This window comes from Lepidochelys olivacea (assembly GCF_965140295.1).
Source record: "Lepidochelys olivacea isolate rLepOli2 genome assembly, chromosome: 3".
Taxonomy (NCBI): domain Eukaryota; kingdom Metazoa; phylum Chordata; order Testudines; family Cheloniidae; genus Lepidochelys; species Lepidochelys olivacea.
In genome coordinates this window covers 173,886,814-173,902,739 of record NC_140413.1, presented here as the reverse complement: position 1 = coordinate 173,902,739, position 15,926 = coordinate 173,886,814, and the positions used below count along the sequence as shown (strand labels likewise).

The following is a 15,926-nucleotide window of genomic DNA, read 5'->3' as shown; positions in this document are numbered from 1 at the left end:
CAGTCTTGTGGTACAGGTGCCACTGCTGTGGGATGAGTGTAGGGTGGGCTCACTCTCCAGGGTCCCCTTCCAAAAACAATCTTTTCCGGAATTATGTTTTATCACCGCAGGAGTAATAAAACAAAATTCCCCCAAAATAAAATGAAAAGGTATAAAAAATAAAAGGAATTCCAATGAGGCTCTACCTACAGGAAGAGAGCTTGGTAATCTCAGGCCAATTTCCAGTGGTCAGGTTTCTACATCATCAAATCCAAATGGCAAACTTGTTGGCATACAGAGCAGAGATGCTAAGGAATAAATGTGAAACAGACTAACCTATCCTTTCACACCTACAGGTGGTTCCTGTAATTCAGGGCTTATGCAAAATGTCAGGATAGAGTGGAGAAACTTATATTGCCAATTCCCTTTCCTGTTAATCAAGAACTTCAGTCACCAAGACGATCAATCCAGAACCCTTCACAAACACCAACTTAAAATAAAAAATGTAGAACTCTCACACCCCGACACCATTTCCTGGGTTCTTTTGCCCGTGCTCTATAACTAACGCCTCACTGGGCTTGGGTGGACCAAACGAGGAACCATTTCTGCAATCAAGGGTCCCTCATAGAAAGTGCCCAGTTTTTCAATGTCAGCAGACCCCTCCTTTTAAAATCAGAGTACTGTCAGCTTGGTTAAACGTGCACAATCAGACAGATGAGCAAAGCTCGTCTTTAATCAGACTGTGGATGGAGAGAACTTTATTAGTCCCTGATCTTGTACTAAAGAGCATGAAGTGAAAACAGATAGCTATAGGACAGGATTCCTATTCCCTCCTGAGAATTATTGCAAGGCAAACCAACATAAATGAGACTGAACATCTCAGTCTTGATTTACAATTTTTGCACAATTTATTTTCCTGCCTTATTACACCCTTCCCAGCAAAAGAGGATCAGTGAACCAAAATGTTTGCAACCAATTTCCTCATTTCTCCAAAACATGGTAGAATTGAAGCCCAGATCTAGGGAAACAGACTCTACTGCCTCTTATGCTGAAAGAAAAGGTTTTTTGTTTTTTTGTTTTTTTTTTATAACAATACTGTTAGAAGCAAACCTGAAGAGGGGTCTCGGAAGGTAGCAAATGAACTGTTCATGTCTGAACCAACAATAAGACACAGGACTTTTAGACAATGTCTAAGTGCTGGTCACGATCAGATTCCAAGAGTGAGAAGAGAGGAGAAAGATCAGCCAACTAGGGTGAGATGGTTTCAATTGGTTCTCAAAAGCCAAATGTAGATTCTATGAGTATACATACTAACTGCCTTAGAAATGCTGATGAGTAGGGACAGCTGACTGTAGTAACATGAGCAGCAACACAATAATGTACAGGTTTCAGTATGCATCCGATGAAGTGAGCTGTCGCTCACGAAAGCTTATGCTCAAATAAATTGGTTAGTCTCTAAGGTGCCACAAGTACTCCTTTTCTTTTTACAATAATGTACCTGATTCTTCTGAGCTCTCATTGCATCAACTTCATACTCAGCATACTGTGGATCCTGGGCAGGGTCATTGACATCTTTTAAATCTCTAGTACTCTGAAATTTGAAAAAAAGGATAAAAAACACCATAAGTTGAACTTTCAGTGCTTTAACAGAATACTTACTAAAGAGTCTGAGGAACATAATACAGGTCATTCAAATGCATGCAAGAAAATAAGCATTTATCATCCATCACTCACATAATTCAATGCAATATATTCATTTGCGAAGCAGCAAACTTAGTATTTAGGGCACAAGAGTCATCCCCAACAGTTTGGTCTTTTCTGCAGGTGCAATGGACGTTCCTTAGTGGTCTATCAAGTAAAAAAACCAAACAAACATACTATCTGGGCCCATGGAAGACAACCTCAGCTCTCTTTTCTGGATCCTGTATGCGAACAGTCATGAAAGATAGCAAATTCTTCTCTGCCTGTGACATTCTTTCTATCACCTCAGATTAACTCTGCTCACTTCCTGGTTTTGGAATGGATATAAGCATTCATGCTTCAGAGCACAAGCCAACCTCTAATTATGACGAATGAGGAAATGTCCACGATGGACAAATTATTCCATAAATGTTCACTACAGGGTTTCTTGCACCTTCCTCGGAAAGAGCTGGTATTGGCCACAATCAGAGACAGAATTCTGGACTTGACAGATCACTGGTATTGATCTCATATGGCCATTCCTATATTGGTGTTCAGACACACCATTGACAGACCTGTTAAAGCAAACTAAAAATATATGCAAAAAAACCAATTTATTTGAGCATAAGCTTTCATGAGCTACAGCTCACTTCATCGGATCCGAAAGCTTATGCTCAAATAAATTGGTTAGTCTCTAAGGTGCCACAAGTACTCCTTTTCTTTTTGCGAACACAGACTAACACGGCTGCTACTCTGAAATCTAAAAATATATGTACTGTGAGATTTAGAAAACTGTACAGCACAAAGTGTGCACTTAACAGAACTGGATGTTTTCCTTTTCCTGAGTGAGGGACCATGACCTCTGGGTCATCTTGTCTTCCAGATTTGCTCCCCACCTTGTGAAGTTTGCTTCTGTAGTGAGTATGCAAGGGTATAGAGTGGTTGGGTTAGCTTTCTGCAAGTTACTTGCATTTACCTATCCCTAATGGGACATCTGGGAATGACACTTAATTTTGCACTGCATCTGGTAAGGTTCTATGTCTTCATGGGTCCATAATTCTGATGCATGGCACCAACCATTCTAATTGCTGGAGACAACTGGCTATAGTTGACAGCTGCCAGGAAATGGCTAATACGATTCTCTGCACTGGTCTCAAAAGTTCTTGATTTTGAACACTTGGTATGTCTGAATCTTTTCCGCCATCTGGTAAATTATGTTAGTCAGTTTCTCTGGACAGAGCACTGACTGGGATGTTGTCTGTTAACGAATATACTTGCAATCTGAACTTTGCTGTGACTACTACAAGCCATTTCTTAGGACTCTGGGTGCAGAGGGTAGATCAAAAGTAACATTCCTTGTGTGGGAATTGTAAGTTCTCATACACAAATATCATTTTGTCTTCCCCTTGCTGAGAATTCTGTTGATTTGGGAAGAAAGTGTGCCCAGTCTTCATTGGAAGTTTCTCCTCCATATAGATCTTATTTTTAGTAGAAGACTAGTCTCTACTTGAATACCTTTGGTATGGGTAGTGACTAACAGATTGTGATGCTGGCTTTGATAGTGAGAGTTAGTAATTGAGAAAGCAGGGAGGCCCTATTTTTTTTTTTAATTTCCCCCCAAAAGCCTCACACCTGCAAGTCTGGATGCAAAGGGTGTCTGCAGGGATGACTGATTGCTATTCATGGGTATGAACATGGGTGCTTTTGTAGCTACTGAGCCACTGTTCTTGTCACAAACACCAGGGCCCAAGAAAAATTGCCAGATAAAAGACATTTTGCATACTATTGCAAGGACTTGACCAGAATATGAACCCAAGACCTCTTGCACTCAAGCAAGTGCCTAGATGACAAGCCACTTGCTTGCCATTGGCTAGGTTTTCCTTCTTAAATACAGGGAATACTTGTGGCCTTAATGGATAGTTAAGGTTTTGAAATTTCATTGTACTTTCCTCACTCTTATGGTCTATGGGATCTTTTGGAAGGAAGTCCCCTTCCTAAGGGAACTATGTCTTAGTTCAACACTTCATTTTAACCAGAAGTACCCATCTAGATTTTATGAGGTGTCCTCACAAGGAGGTGAATACGGAAAAACATGTACCTCATTCTGCTTGAAGGGGAAGATATTTATTACAATTATTGTTATTAATGAGTTCCTTTTGAGTCATTGTCTTCCTGTCCTAGGAGAGGTTTTTGCCTACTTGTTTATAGGAAGGACGTAGCATACTACTCAACCTGATCTCATACTATTTAACTGAGGAGAGATACTGGGACAAATACCTGATTGTGGATACAGCCCACTAGATTGCACTGGGTGCCTGAATGGAAGCCTGCCTGCTTCCCCAGGATGACCCACACCCATTTGTGTACTTCAGGAGAGACTGAGTACCATTCTGGGTTTTAAATCACTAAATGAGGAGTTATTGTGAACATGGGAGATTACTTATTTACCCCTCCCTCGCCCCAGTAATTCCATGATGGTGAAGCTGCATGGGGAATTGAGTCCTATTATATCTCTATTTTGGGTACACACTTCCTAGAGTGCATCATATGTTTTAATGAGGAGCCAGCCTATAGAAAGGTGAAGAAAAACCCATTCCCATCCTTCAGATTCTAAGCCTCTTTCCCTAACAGAGTAAGGGTCCATGGACTGAAAACCAGACAGGCACAATTCTTATTACGCTGCTTCATGGGACAGGACCTCACAGATATAAGATACTTCTGAGGGCATTCTGCGCCAAAAAAATTAGTAAGTAATTGAGAAAGCAGGGAGGCCCTATTTTTTTTTTTATATTTCCCCCAAAAGCCTCACACCTGTAAGTTTGGATGCAAAGGGTATCTGCTGAGATGACTGATTGCTATTCATGGGTATGAACATGGGTGCTTTTGTAGCTACTGAGCCACTGTTCTTGTCACAAACACCAGGACTCAAGAAAAATCCTTGCACAATATTTTTAAATTTTGCAAGTTTTATTTGTTAATTAATAAATGCAAAGGCTTCAGCAAGGCAGTGAGGAGCACAGGCCACTGGTTGTACGAAGGAGGGAGATCAGCCTTCCCATCCCTCAGCCCCCAGACACAGACTCAGTGGTGAGGCTGCACCTGACCCTGACACAGCACAAGGCCTGAGCCTGCCCCAGAAACACCCTGGCGCCCTGCCCCTCTGCGCCAGGCACACCAAGTGTGGGGCAGACAGGCTCTACCAGGCAGGACCCAAGCATGGAGGGGCTCAGTGCGGGGTCATCTAGGTATGTGGTGAGAAGATTCTGTGTGGGAACATCTGGGTGCAGGAGGCTCAGTGGGGGGATCTGGATGCACAAAGACTTGTTGCGGGGGGTCCAGGTGCAGGGGCAATGGGACTCTGTAGGGGCTTCCAGGTGAAGGTGGTTGGGGCTCAGAGGAGGGGTCTGGATGCTGGAGGAGTGGGGCTTGGTGGGGTGGGGGTCTGGGTGCCGCTAGTTGGGAGTCAATGGTGTGGGGGGTCTCGATGTGGGGGCTCAAGGTGGTGCAGGGGGGTGGGGCTCGTTAGAGTGGCGGTCTGAGTGCAGGGAGCTCAATGCAGGGTGGTCTGGGTGCAGGGGGGCTCCAGATGCAGGGGTTGAGGTTCAATAGGGTGATCTTCGGGTATGGAGAACTAGGGGGGTTCTGGGTATATGGAGCAAGGCTTGGCAGGGGTGTGTGGGTATGGAAGGTCCAGATGCAGGGAGGCTGGACGGAAGGGGGAGAAGCTCCCTGACCCTGCAGTGGAGGAGCGATGGGGGAGGAAGCAGTGGCAGAGGGAGGGCTTGTGGCAGCAGGGCATAGTGCAGCCTGGGAGGCTCCAGAAAAGCTGCCTATAGCATGTCTTGAATTTGAATCATGCTTGCAGGGCTTCTCTACTTCTGGGGGATGGGAGGAGATGGAAGCCCACTTGAGGAGTGCTATTTCAGATAAACGAGAGGATTAAAGCCTCAGTGTTCAACTGATTCTTCAGCTGAGAAGAGGGAATGAGGAAGTTGAAATTAAGTCACTACTACACAAAAGCAAATAAAAATTAAGTTATAAATAAAATGCTCAGGAGAAATCAAACTGCAAACTGGCTCTGCTGCCAGCAGCAGAAATTCTGATGGCCTGAGCTGAAGGCAGACCTTTAGTCCTGCAGTTTCCAGCAACAGTACTGGACTGCCTCTGAATTCCACAGATGGAAGTCATTACTCATCTGTTCTGAATGAAGAAAGGAGCTGTTAAGCAAAAATAAAAATACATACCTTAGGTGGAAATGTTTTCTCATATATTTTTTTCCACAAATCCACAGGTGTATGTGCATGTAGTTTTCCAATATCACGGTCAGAGGCGGGTGGTGGTCCTAAAGATCACAGCAGGATATAGAAGGGCATCAGCATGTTGTCCCAACAATACTGAAATTACCATATCATGTCAAGCCAATGATCCTTCTAGTATAGTATTCTGTATTCAACAGTGACAAGTGGCAGATGAACTTGAAGAAGGTGTAAGTCCCCCATTATGAAATTAACTGTGTAAGACTTTACAATAAGGTATTTTCTTCTTGACCCAAACCAGTTATCAATTCACAACTAGAATTATGAAGCCCAAAAGCCCTTAAAATTTTTATCTTAACTAGTGTAACTGCAGAGGCTATTCTTAGGAATATAAAATTTTAACCTTTCTTTTAAGTTTGCTAAGCTATTTGCCTCAATAATGTAATGTAGCACTGAGTTCCACAGGTTAAATTAATTTTGTATAAATTAGTATTTCTTTATCTGTTTTAAACTTGTTTCCTCTCATTTTAATAAGCTATTTGAGCAACAAAAATGTTGGACAAGAAGTTCACCAACCTATTTGATTTAGAGAATCCAATCCTGCTGGGATAAACAATGGTTTATTCTGATCCACTGATACGGATTTGCTAAACAGATTAAAAAAAAAACAAACCAAGTTCATATTAGTAATCAAACTATTGTCAAATAGTTACACTATATAGGCCAAAGCTAAGCTTTATATTTGGCTCCAAATACACCTAAAAAACATGATCAAGGGTGGTTGGTGGTGGCTTGTGGTCCTCTCCACTACTACTTTCTTTAGGGACCAAAAATCCTTAAGAACATAGGGAGTTCCATCTGCCTTGTGTTAAGCTGCCAAGGCCCAAGAGTAAGACTTCAAGAGTGATAATCTTCTACAGATGGTATCTTTGGAGAAAATATATTTTGATGACTTTTAGGCTGAAAACCTAGCTTTGAAAAGACATTTACAAATAGCCAACAATAAACTGTGTGCAAAACTGTCAATAGTAGGGGAGAGTAGTTGTTACCTTCTGTCAAAGCCAAATGCCAAATGATTAATAAGAACACGGGCTTTCAGCAGGAGGGCCTCAGATTTGCTGGTAAACTGAAAGAAATTAAAGAATAAAGCACGTTATGCTCTTTCCTCACAGAAATTTGTAACGTAAATTAGGTTTTGTGCAAGTGAGGATTACAGCTAGAGAAACTGGGCTACAGTCTAACATCAGGGCTTCTCTATACCAAAAATACTACAGCAGCAGCGCTTCACCACTATAGTGCTTCAATGTAGATGCTACCTACACCGATGGGAGGGATTCTCCTATTCATTTAGGTAATCCAACTCCTCGAGAGGCAGGAGCTAGGTCGCTGGTAAAATACTTCCATCAACCTAGCACTGTCTATACCAGGGGTTAGATCAGCATAGCTATGTCTCTTGGGTTTGGATTTTTCACACTCATGAGAGATGTAGGTATAACAACGTAAATTCCTAGTGTGGACTAGGCCTCAGTTACAGTAGTGCAAATTAATTGCTTCATTAGAGTTACTCCCAATTTACAGTGGTATTTGACATACAAATCTGCCCCACTTTGTTTAAAGGACTAATGTATTTGTCAGTGACTACAGATGTCAAGAAAGACAAAATGAAAAAGAACAGAAGATGGAATTCTGTAATATCGTATGGGCTCACATTTTTGATTTATTCAGTTTAAACTTAGAGAGACAGACCTTTTGCAAAAAAGACTAATGAATTATTAAAACTTTCAACTATAGTGAAAATTGTCCAGAATGCCATGAACATGGAGAGCTGTAATGTAACGAACAACTACAAACATGTTCTCTTGGGACTTAAATCATATGATAAAAAGCAGTTTTACAGTCAGTGGCAGGATAAGGTTTGATAGTACAAATTACTCGGAAGAGGGTTCCTAAAATGCTTTTTCAAGCAGCATCCTCTCTCAGCTTCTGACTTGTTTTTCAACAACAAACCTATATCTTCTAGGGCCAAGTCCTATTCTAATGAAGAAAAGAAACTGTTACCTACCTCTCTGTAACTGTTGTTTTTCAAGATGGTTTCTTTCAACTGTAGGTGTGCACCTTCCTCATGTACAGATTTGGGAGAACTTTTTCCCTCAGCGATACCCCTTGGGACAACTTGAGAGCCCTTCTGTCACCATATGACACTATATGCTGGTATAAGAGGGTGGAGACACTTCCAACCCTTGCAGTTCCTTCATACCAGATAGATTCCGATAGAGAGAGAAAGGAAGGGGGGGCCATGGAATGCACATGTGCAACACATATCCAGGAACAACAGTTACAGAAATCTAGGTAACCATTTTTTCTTCGAGTGCTTGCACATGTCTATTCCACTGTAGGTGATTCATAAGCAGACAAACATGGAAGTGGGCTTGGAGTCTCTTTGAACAGTGACTGTAGGACAATGCATCTGAAATTGGCTTCATCCCTGGACTGATGGGAAATAGCATAATCAGAAGCAAAAATGTGCGCTAATGACCAAGTCGCTGCTTTACTATGTCTATGATCAGCTCTTGCACCAAAAAAGCAGCTGAAGTTGTCTGTGCTCTAGTAGAACAAGCCAATACTCTAGCTGGTGGGGCTATATTAGCCAACTGGTAGCATGTACAAATTCACAAGGAGATCCAGGATGAGATTTTCTGAGTGAAAACTGGCTGGCCTTTAGCCTTGCCTGAAACCGCAATGAACAACTGCATGGAAGATTTAAACGAGTTAGTATGCTCCATGTAGAAAGCTAAGGCCCCTCTCACATCCAGTCAGTTAAGTCTCTCCTCATCTCTATGCACATGGGGTTTTGGGAATAATGTTGGCAAACTGATTGCCTGTTTAACATGAAAATTAGAAAGTACTTTTGTGAAAAAATTTGGGCGAGGGAAGAGATAAACATGATCTTTATGGAAAACTGTATAGGGAGGCTCTGACACTAAGTATCTCAACTCACCCACCCTTCTGGCTGAGATAATGGCAACATTGAAAGAGGTTGAACAGAGAGCAAATTTCAAGGGGTTCAAATGGTGGTCCCATCAGCTTTGCTAGGACCAAGTTCAGATCCCAAAGAGAGACAGGATCTTGCACATGCAGGTACAATCTGATCAAACCCTTCAGCAACTGGATAGCAACGGGGTTGGAGAAAAGGGATCTACTATACACCAAGATATGGAAGGCTATGATAGCTGCCAGATGTACTCTTACAGAGCTAATTGCCAATCTCTGATTTTTTAGGTATAGGAGATAATCCAGCATGAGGTTCAGCGGTGCATGCTCTGGGAATACGCCTTTCTGCCGGGACCAAATGGAGAAGTGCTTTCACTTAGCCAGGTAAGTGCCCCAGCTGAGGATTTTCTACTATTGAGAAGTTTCATAGTAACAGCCGTGTTAGTCTGTATTCACAAAAAGAAAAGGAGTACTTGTGGCACCTTGAGGTGCCACAAGTACTCCTTTTCTTTTTACTATTGAGAAGCAATTCCTAGACATCGTTAAAACAGGATTTCTCCAAACGCATTAACCATGTAGTATCTACGCCATCAGGTGGAGGTCTCATAGGTTGGGATGGAGCAGGCAACTATGGTCCTGAAAAATCACATATGGCTCCAGCAGGAGAGAGAGCAGAGGCTTGATTGACAAGGTCTGTCTTAACCATACAGACAAGGGTAGCCTAGAATTCCTCCTTAAGGAAGGGGTTAAGAAGCTCAAATAACCTGGTTGGCATCTGACCAAAAGGACCAACGGGGAAAGAAGATACTTTCAAATCTTAGGGGTGGGGCGGGGCAGGCTAGGCTTTGTTGGTATGTTCTCTGGGGAAAGCAGAGAAGCATCAGGTCAAAAAACTCCTTCTCCTATAAACCATCCTGTACAAGTCTCGGATATTACAAGTAAGTAAATAAGGCAAGGTTCATTAGATTACCTTTTGTTTTCAATTTGTGAATTTTCCCTTTGCCGGGGGGAGGTTTATCCCGGTTTTTTGTAACTTTAAGGTTTTGCCTAGAGAGGAATCCTCTGTGTTTTGAATCTGATTTCCCTGTAAAGATTTACCATCCTGATTTTACAGAAGTGATTCTTTTCCCTTTTCTTTAAAATAAATTCTTCTTTTAAGAACCTGATTGATTTTTTATTGTTCTTAAGATCCAAGGGTTTGGGTCTGTGTTCACCCGTACCAACTGGTGAGGATATTATTCTCAAGCCTTCCCCAGGAAAGGGGGTGTAGGGCCTGGGGGAATATTTTGGGGGAATAGGACTCCAAGTGGTCCTTGCCCTGGTTCTTTGTCTAAATCACTTGGTGGTGGCAGCATACTGTTCAAGGACAGGGCAGAATTTGTGCCTTAGGAAAGTTTTTAACCTAAGCTGGTAAAAATAAGCTTGGGGTCTTTTATGCGGGTCCCCACATCTGTACCCCAGAGTTCAAAGTGGGGAAGGAACCCTGACAAGGTCAATAGAGCCAAGTACAATTGCTGTTGAGGCCATGCCGGTGCTAAAGGGATGAGACGAGCATGGTTTGTTTGACTCTGAATTGGAGGGAAGACATATGGAAGTGGGGGGATCCTTTCAGGGTAGCAGAAAAGCACCTGTCAATGAACCTGGCTGAGACCTCCCCAGGTACAAAACCGATGGCATTTTCTATTGGACTTTGTTGCAAACAGGTCCGCTTGAGGAATCCCTCAGAGTTGGAAGATTGATCTGGCAATGTCCAGGTCTAAAGACCACTTGTGGTGATAGAAGAAGCTCCTGCTCTGTTGATCTGCCAACATGTTCTACTTCCTTGGAAGGTAAGCAGTGCTGAAATTTATTGAATTGTGTGACAAAGCTCTAACCTTGTCTCAGTGGGTCCCATGCTTCCTGGCAGATTATGCTAGCCTCAGAGGCTCACTGTGACCCTCCATGTAGCCCTTTTCTCGGTAGAGGCAAGGGTCGCAGCCTACTGAGCCATTTTCATCATAAGCCAACAAGGGAGGTGGGGAGAAGTTATCCTCCCTCACACAGTCTCTGTTGTCTCCCAGTCTCAGTGATTAGTCAGGGAGGGGAGGGGGGAGCCCAGGTCCACCCTCTACTCCAGGCTCCAGCCCAGGGACCCTGATAGTAGTAGCTCTTGGTAGCTGACTTTTTGGAAACTGGATGAGTACGATTCCCTGGGCCACTTCCCCACAGCTACCCCCACTTCCTCAATATCTTCATCACCCTTACCTCAGGGCCTCCTTTCTTGTGCCTGATAAGGTTCGTACTGCTCCATTTCTCCAGCAGCATGGCTCCCTTCTACAGCTCCTGATACACACCCCACCCCCACCTGACTAAGTGAGAGGCTTTTAACTCGTTTCACTAGTTTAACTAGCCCCTGATTGGCTTCAGGTGTCCCAATCAACCTGCCTGTCTCCACTGCTTTTTGGAAGGAACTTAATTGGCCCCAGGTATCTTGATTAACCTGGAGCAACATTGGTTACCATGGTAACAGGGATTTGTTTAGCCTGGGGCTAACATATCTGTTTCTCACTACTTTCCTATAGCCATCTGGCCTTGCCCCGTCACAATTGGTTATCCAAAAGTCCAAGAGGCGAATTGCTTCCTGGCATAGCTGAGTCGACCACGCTTATTGGAATTATTAATAATATTTGAAATGATTAATATTAATATGGGAAATTGCCAAACCCTAATTTAACCACATATTCCTTTACTAAATCCAAAGGCCAAATGATATTTATACAATTGCTCTAAACATGCCTAAATAGCCTGTAGCTGTGCCTGGAAACAGCTAGCTCACCGCAGCAGAAACCCTTGCATGGCCAGATCGCCTGACTGACTAAGAGGCATTGTCCAGGACTGCTCAATGCTTATGCCTGCAGCTGCGATCTCTCCTCTGCCTGCCTTATTCCCAGCCTTGCTTCAGACCTGTTCCTATCCTTTTGATGGCCTTTCTCCTGCCCTACTCCAGTTCTGAGGGGATCCCTGCTCCCCTGCTCAATTTCTAATTCTGAGGACTGGTGCTTCAGATAATTTAATGGATCTGGAGTTTGCCCAAGCACATGGCAAGCTCTTCCCGACTTCATGTAGGCTATTGATAGATTGCTCCTCTTTGAGCCCGGTCACCCACCAACAACCTCCTTGGAAGTCATCCTAACAGTAACAAAACATTTATTTACAAATGGGCTAAACCCAGGGATGTTTAGACCCATATTGGTTGGTTCCAATGTGGTCAGGCAGGTATTAACAATGAACTCTTTAAGAGTTTACTTTTTATATCGTTCAACAAACAACTGATGTCATTGCCAATTGCTGACTTCAGTTAAAAACCAATTTGAGACTGTTCACTCTTATTTCCAGTCTTAATCTATATAAGATTTATACCCTCCTTTATTCCCAAGGCCTTTCCTCCCCTCCTTCTTGCTGTTCAAGAGTTTTCCCATTGCATAGCCTTGAACACTGGTGTGTGGGTTGTGGAAGAGCTGTCTAGTGAGGCAGAGTGGTCTCCCTCTTATGCAGACAGAGAGGAACTACTCCCTGCCCCCTGATGGGCAGAGCCAGGCCAGGCCAGGCCCACCCCTTGCATGTGAAGCAAAGAGTCAGAACAGGAAGTATAGGAGGCGGGGCTTCCAGCTCAGTTGAGGGAGAGCCAGGGAAGGAGTTGGACTCTGCTGCCTTGCTGCTGGTTCCTGTACCACGAACTGGAACATATCAACCCCTGCCTCTGGAGGAACATCCGGAGGAGCAGCTGCCTGGCAAATATCCGGAGGTGCTGCCACACAGTGAGTACCCCGAGGAGCTGCTGGAACTGCCATCTGCTGAGTACCACGAGGGTGATGAAGCCATACGACCAGCTAGGGATAGGAAGTAGCCTAGGGAAACCAGACATTCGTCCAGTTGCTTTTGCTGAAGCCACAGTCAGCATGTTTCAGCAGGATCCCTGCTACTGTTAGGGCCCTTGGGTGGGATGCAGTGGGATAGGGTGACCCCAGGTCTCCCTACCCCCTGCCAACCCCACCCCTGGGGTGGCAGCCTACCCACCTTAGGCCAGACAGCCTGTGTTTGTTTGCTGTCTGCCCAGCCAGGGGACATGAGCCTGACCATGCTAATTCCCCTATTGATCGGCTTTCAGCTGCTAGGTGTCATAGCGAGACAGAGTGGCCTCCCTCTGATACAGACAGGGAGGGACAAGTTGCAGTGGGGGAGGTTTAGATTGGATATTAGGAAAAACTTTTTCACTATGAGGGTGGCGAAACACTGGAATGCGTTACCTAGGGAGGTGGTAGAATCTCCTTCCTTAGAGGTTTTTAAGGTCAGGCTTGACAAAGCCCTGGCTGGGATGATTTAACTGGGAATTGGTCCTGCTTCGAGCAGGGGGTTGGACTAGATGACCTTCTGGGGTCCCTTCCAACCCTGATATTCTATGATTCTATGAACCACTCCAAGCCACTACAGGCTGTATTGGCTCATTTTAAGAGAGAGTCTCTTTGTTTAAAATTTAAAACCATCTGTAGTCACCCCTATCGGTCAGAGGTCTTCTTTCTAGAAACTTCCCCTTATATCATTAGTTATTCTTTGAACCAGACATCCTCCCTACTTTATTCTTTCTGGCCTTATCACTTATTAGTCCTCCCTTCTACTTGCTAGTCGGAGCCTTTCTTTACAACACATATATATTTCCTTAGCCAAACTTAAGATAACTTTAATTCTTTAATTTTATACTTATCCTGCATCACTCCTCCCTGTCTGTTGATATAAAAAACAGTGAGTTATCCATTAGAATTAACAAGTTCTTTCCTACTATAATGTGGGAGGAAAACTGAACAGGCTAGTCACACGGCAACTCCCTGACAAATACATGAGCCATTAGATCCCAAGGTGCCCAGAGACCTTGAGTCTGCAAGGACCTCCTATGGGTCCCCTAACCTGGGGCTGATGTATCTTTGACTCAAGTGAGGGTTGGCACCAGGAGTTTGAAGGGCACCCCCACACAAAGACTTCCAGAGGGTTCATCCACCAATCCAAAGATGACAAAGCTGACCCTGGCACTCAAACCACCTTGTCCAAAAGATGACAGTTTGGGGCACACACTGATGCTAGCCACGTTTGAAGCTCTCTAAGATGCATCCTGGTGAGTTGAACCATGTGGGTACATGCTGCCATACGACCCAGGAGGCTGAGGCAGCTGCATGCTGTGGTGAGACGATATGTTTTCCATCGCAGCACCAAGCCCAGTAGTGCTTCGAACCTGGATTGTGGTAGCAAAGTCTTGGCCTTTGTGGAGTTCAAGACCACGCCAATAAACTCTATCCTCTGTACAGGTTTTAAAATGGATTTGTCCCAATTTACTAGGAGCCCCAGCGCATCAAATGTGGACAGGACAGTTGATACACTGGATAACACCTGAGCTTTGGGCTGACCTCCAATCAACCAGTCCTCTAGGTACGGGAACAAATGGACTGCTGATCTTTGTAGATGTGCTGCCACCACCACCGTACACTTTATGAACACTCGAAAAGCAGCTAAGAGACCAAATGGGAGCACTGTAAACTGATAAAGGGACCTATTCAGCACAAATCTGAGGAACTGCCAACAGTTGTGAAGTAAAGTGTTCTTTAAGCTAAGGGCAGTGTATTAATCACCCTGTTCCAGGGATGGAATAATCAAGGCTAGGATAACCATGCGCAATTTTATTTTCTTCAGAAATTTGTTCAATTTTTAGATCTAAAATAGGCCTGAGATCTTTTTTTGCTTTGAGGATCAGGGAGTAGCAGTGCCTTCCCCCTGAGGCCCAATGGGACTCACGCTATGACCCCTTCCTGAAGAAGTGACTGGACCTCCTGCTGAAAGACTATCTTGTGAGAGTGGTCCCTTAAGAAGGACGAGGAAGGGGTGTGGGGAGGAAGGGTAGAAATGATCTGGAGGGCTTTTCCCAGACCCACTGATCCAATGTTATGTGGGCCTGCACTTAGGAAATGGGATAAGTGATTTGTAAACAAAAGGTGGGAAACAGCTGGAACTACAGTAACTGGTACACTGTCCTTGATCAACACATCAAAATGTCTGTTTAGACAAGGTGGCTGGATGGGATGAGCCTACTGATGCTGAAGAGGAGGGTGACGGATATAATCTCCTATAACTCCTGCCCTTTCTCCTCAGTGGATCTTGAGATTGGGGAGGAAAGCCTTGGTGTCTGTATGGCTGATGAGGATGGAAATGTTTCCTCTTTGTCACAGGAGTATAGATTCCAAGAGATTTTAATGTCACTCTTGAATTTTTTATAGCTATGGAGTTTATTGTCCATCTTATCAGAAAACAAAGAGGGACCTTTGAAAGGGAGGTTCTGGATGGTCTGCTGGACTTCTGTAGGCAGCCCACATGACTGTAACCATGAACATCTTCTCACAGAAATAACTGATGCCATGGTTTGAGCCACCACATCTGCTCCATCCAAATTGCCAGAATTGCTCTCCAGGACAATCAACTTGCCTTCATCCACAATTACTGTGAATACCTGCCTACAGTTATCTGGTAGCTTATTTTTAAATTTTATAATTTTCTCCCAAAGGGTGAAGGCATAGCAGCTCAGTAGTGCCTGTAGGTTTTCAATCCTAAACTTCAGACTCCCTATAGAATAAAGTTTGGGTCTAAACAGTAGTCTGTTCACCTCTTTGCTTTTCAGCATTGATGTTTGATGTCCTTGTCTCTCCTGTTTGTTAGCAGCTGCCACCACCAAGAGGCAGCTGCTAACGAACAGGAAGAGGGTGAGAGGACAAATACTCATGGCCCTTTCCAGGGACATAGTACCTCCTTTAAACTCTCTTTGCTGTGGGAGGTAAGGAGAATGGTGTCTGCCACAGCGCCCTGACCAGCTCCAAAGTGGCTTCATTAATCAGCAGAGCCACCCTGGCAGGGGCTGTCGATTCCAGAATTTCCACCAATTTGTGTGAGCTTTCACACATCTCTTCTGCCTGAATGTCAAGAACAGAAGCCACTCTTCTCAAC

The 15,926-nt window shown here is 44.0% G+C and overlaps 1 protein-coding gene across 1 annotated transcript in view; it reads right to left on the bottom strand.

Annotated features, from left to right (window-relative positions):
* Positions 1–15,926, bottom strand: part of LOC311518087 (ATP-binding cassette sub-family G member 8-like) — a 118,333-nt gene that overhangs the window by 69,938 nt on the left and 32,469 nt on the right. Inside the window, exons 9-12 of the mRNA XM_084623540.1 lie at positions 6,965–7,041; positions 6,492–6,562; positions 5,904–6,001; positions 1,478–1,570 (exon numbers count right to left, since the gene is read on the bottom strand). Coding sequence (XP_084479666.1) covers positions 1,478–1,570; positions 5,904–6,001; positions 6,492–6,562; positions 6,965–7,041 — 339 coding nt within the window. The remainder of the gene's footprint in view (positions 1–1,477; positions 1,571–5,903; positions 6,002–6,491; positions 6,563–6,964; positions 7,042–15,926) is intronic.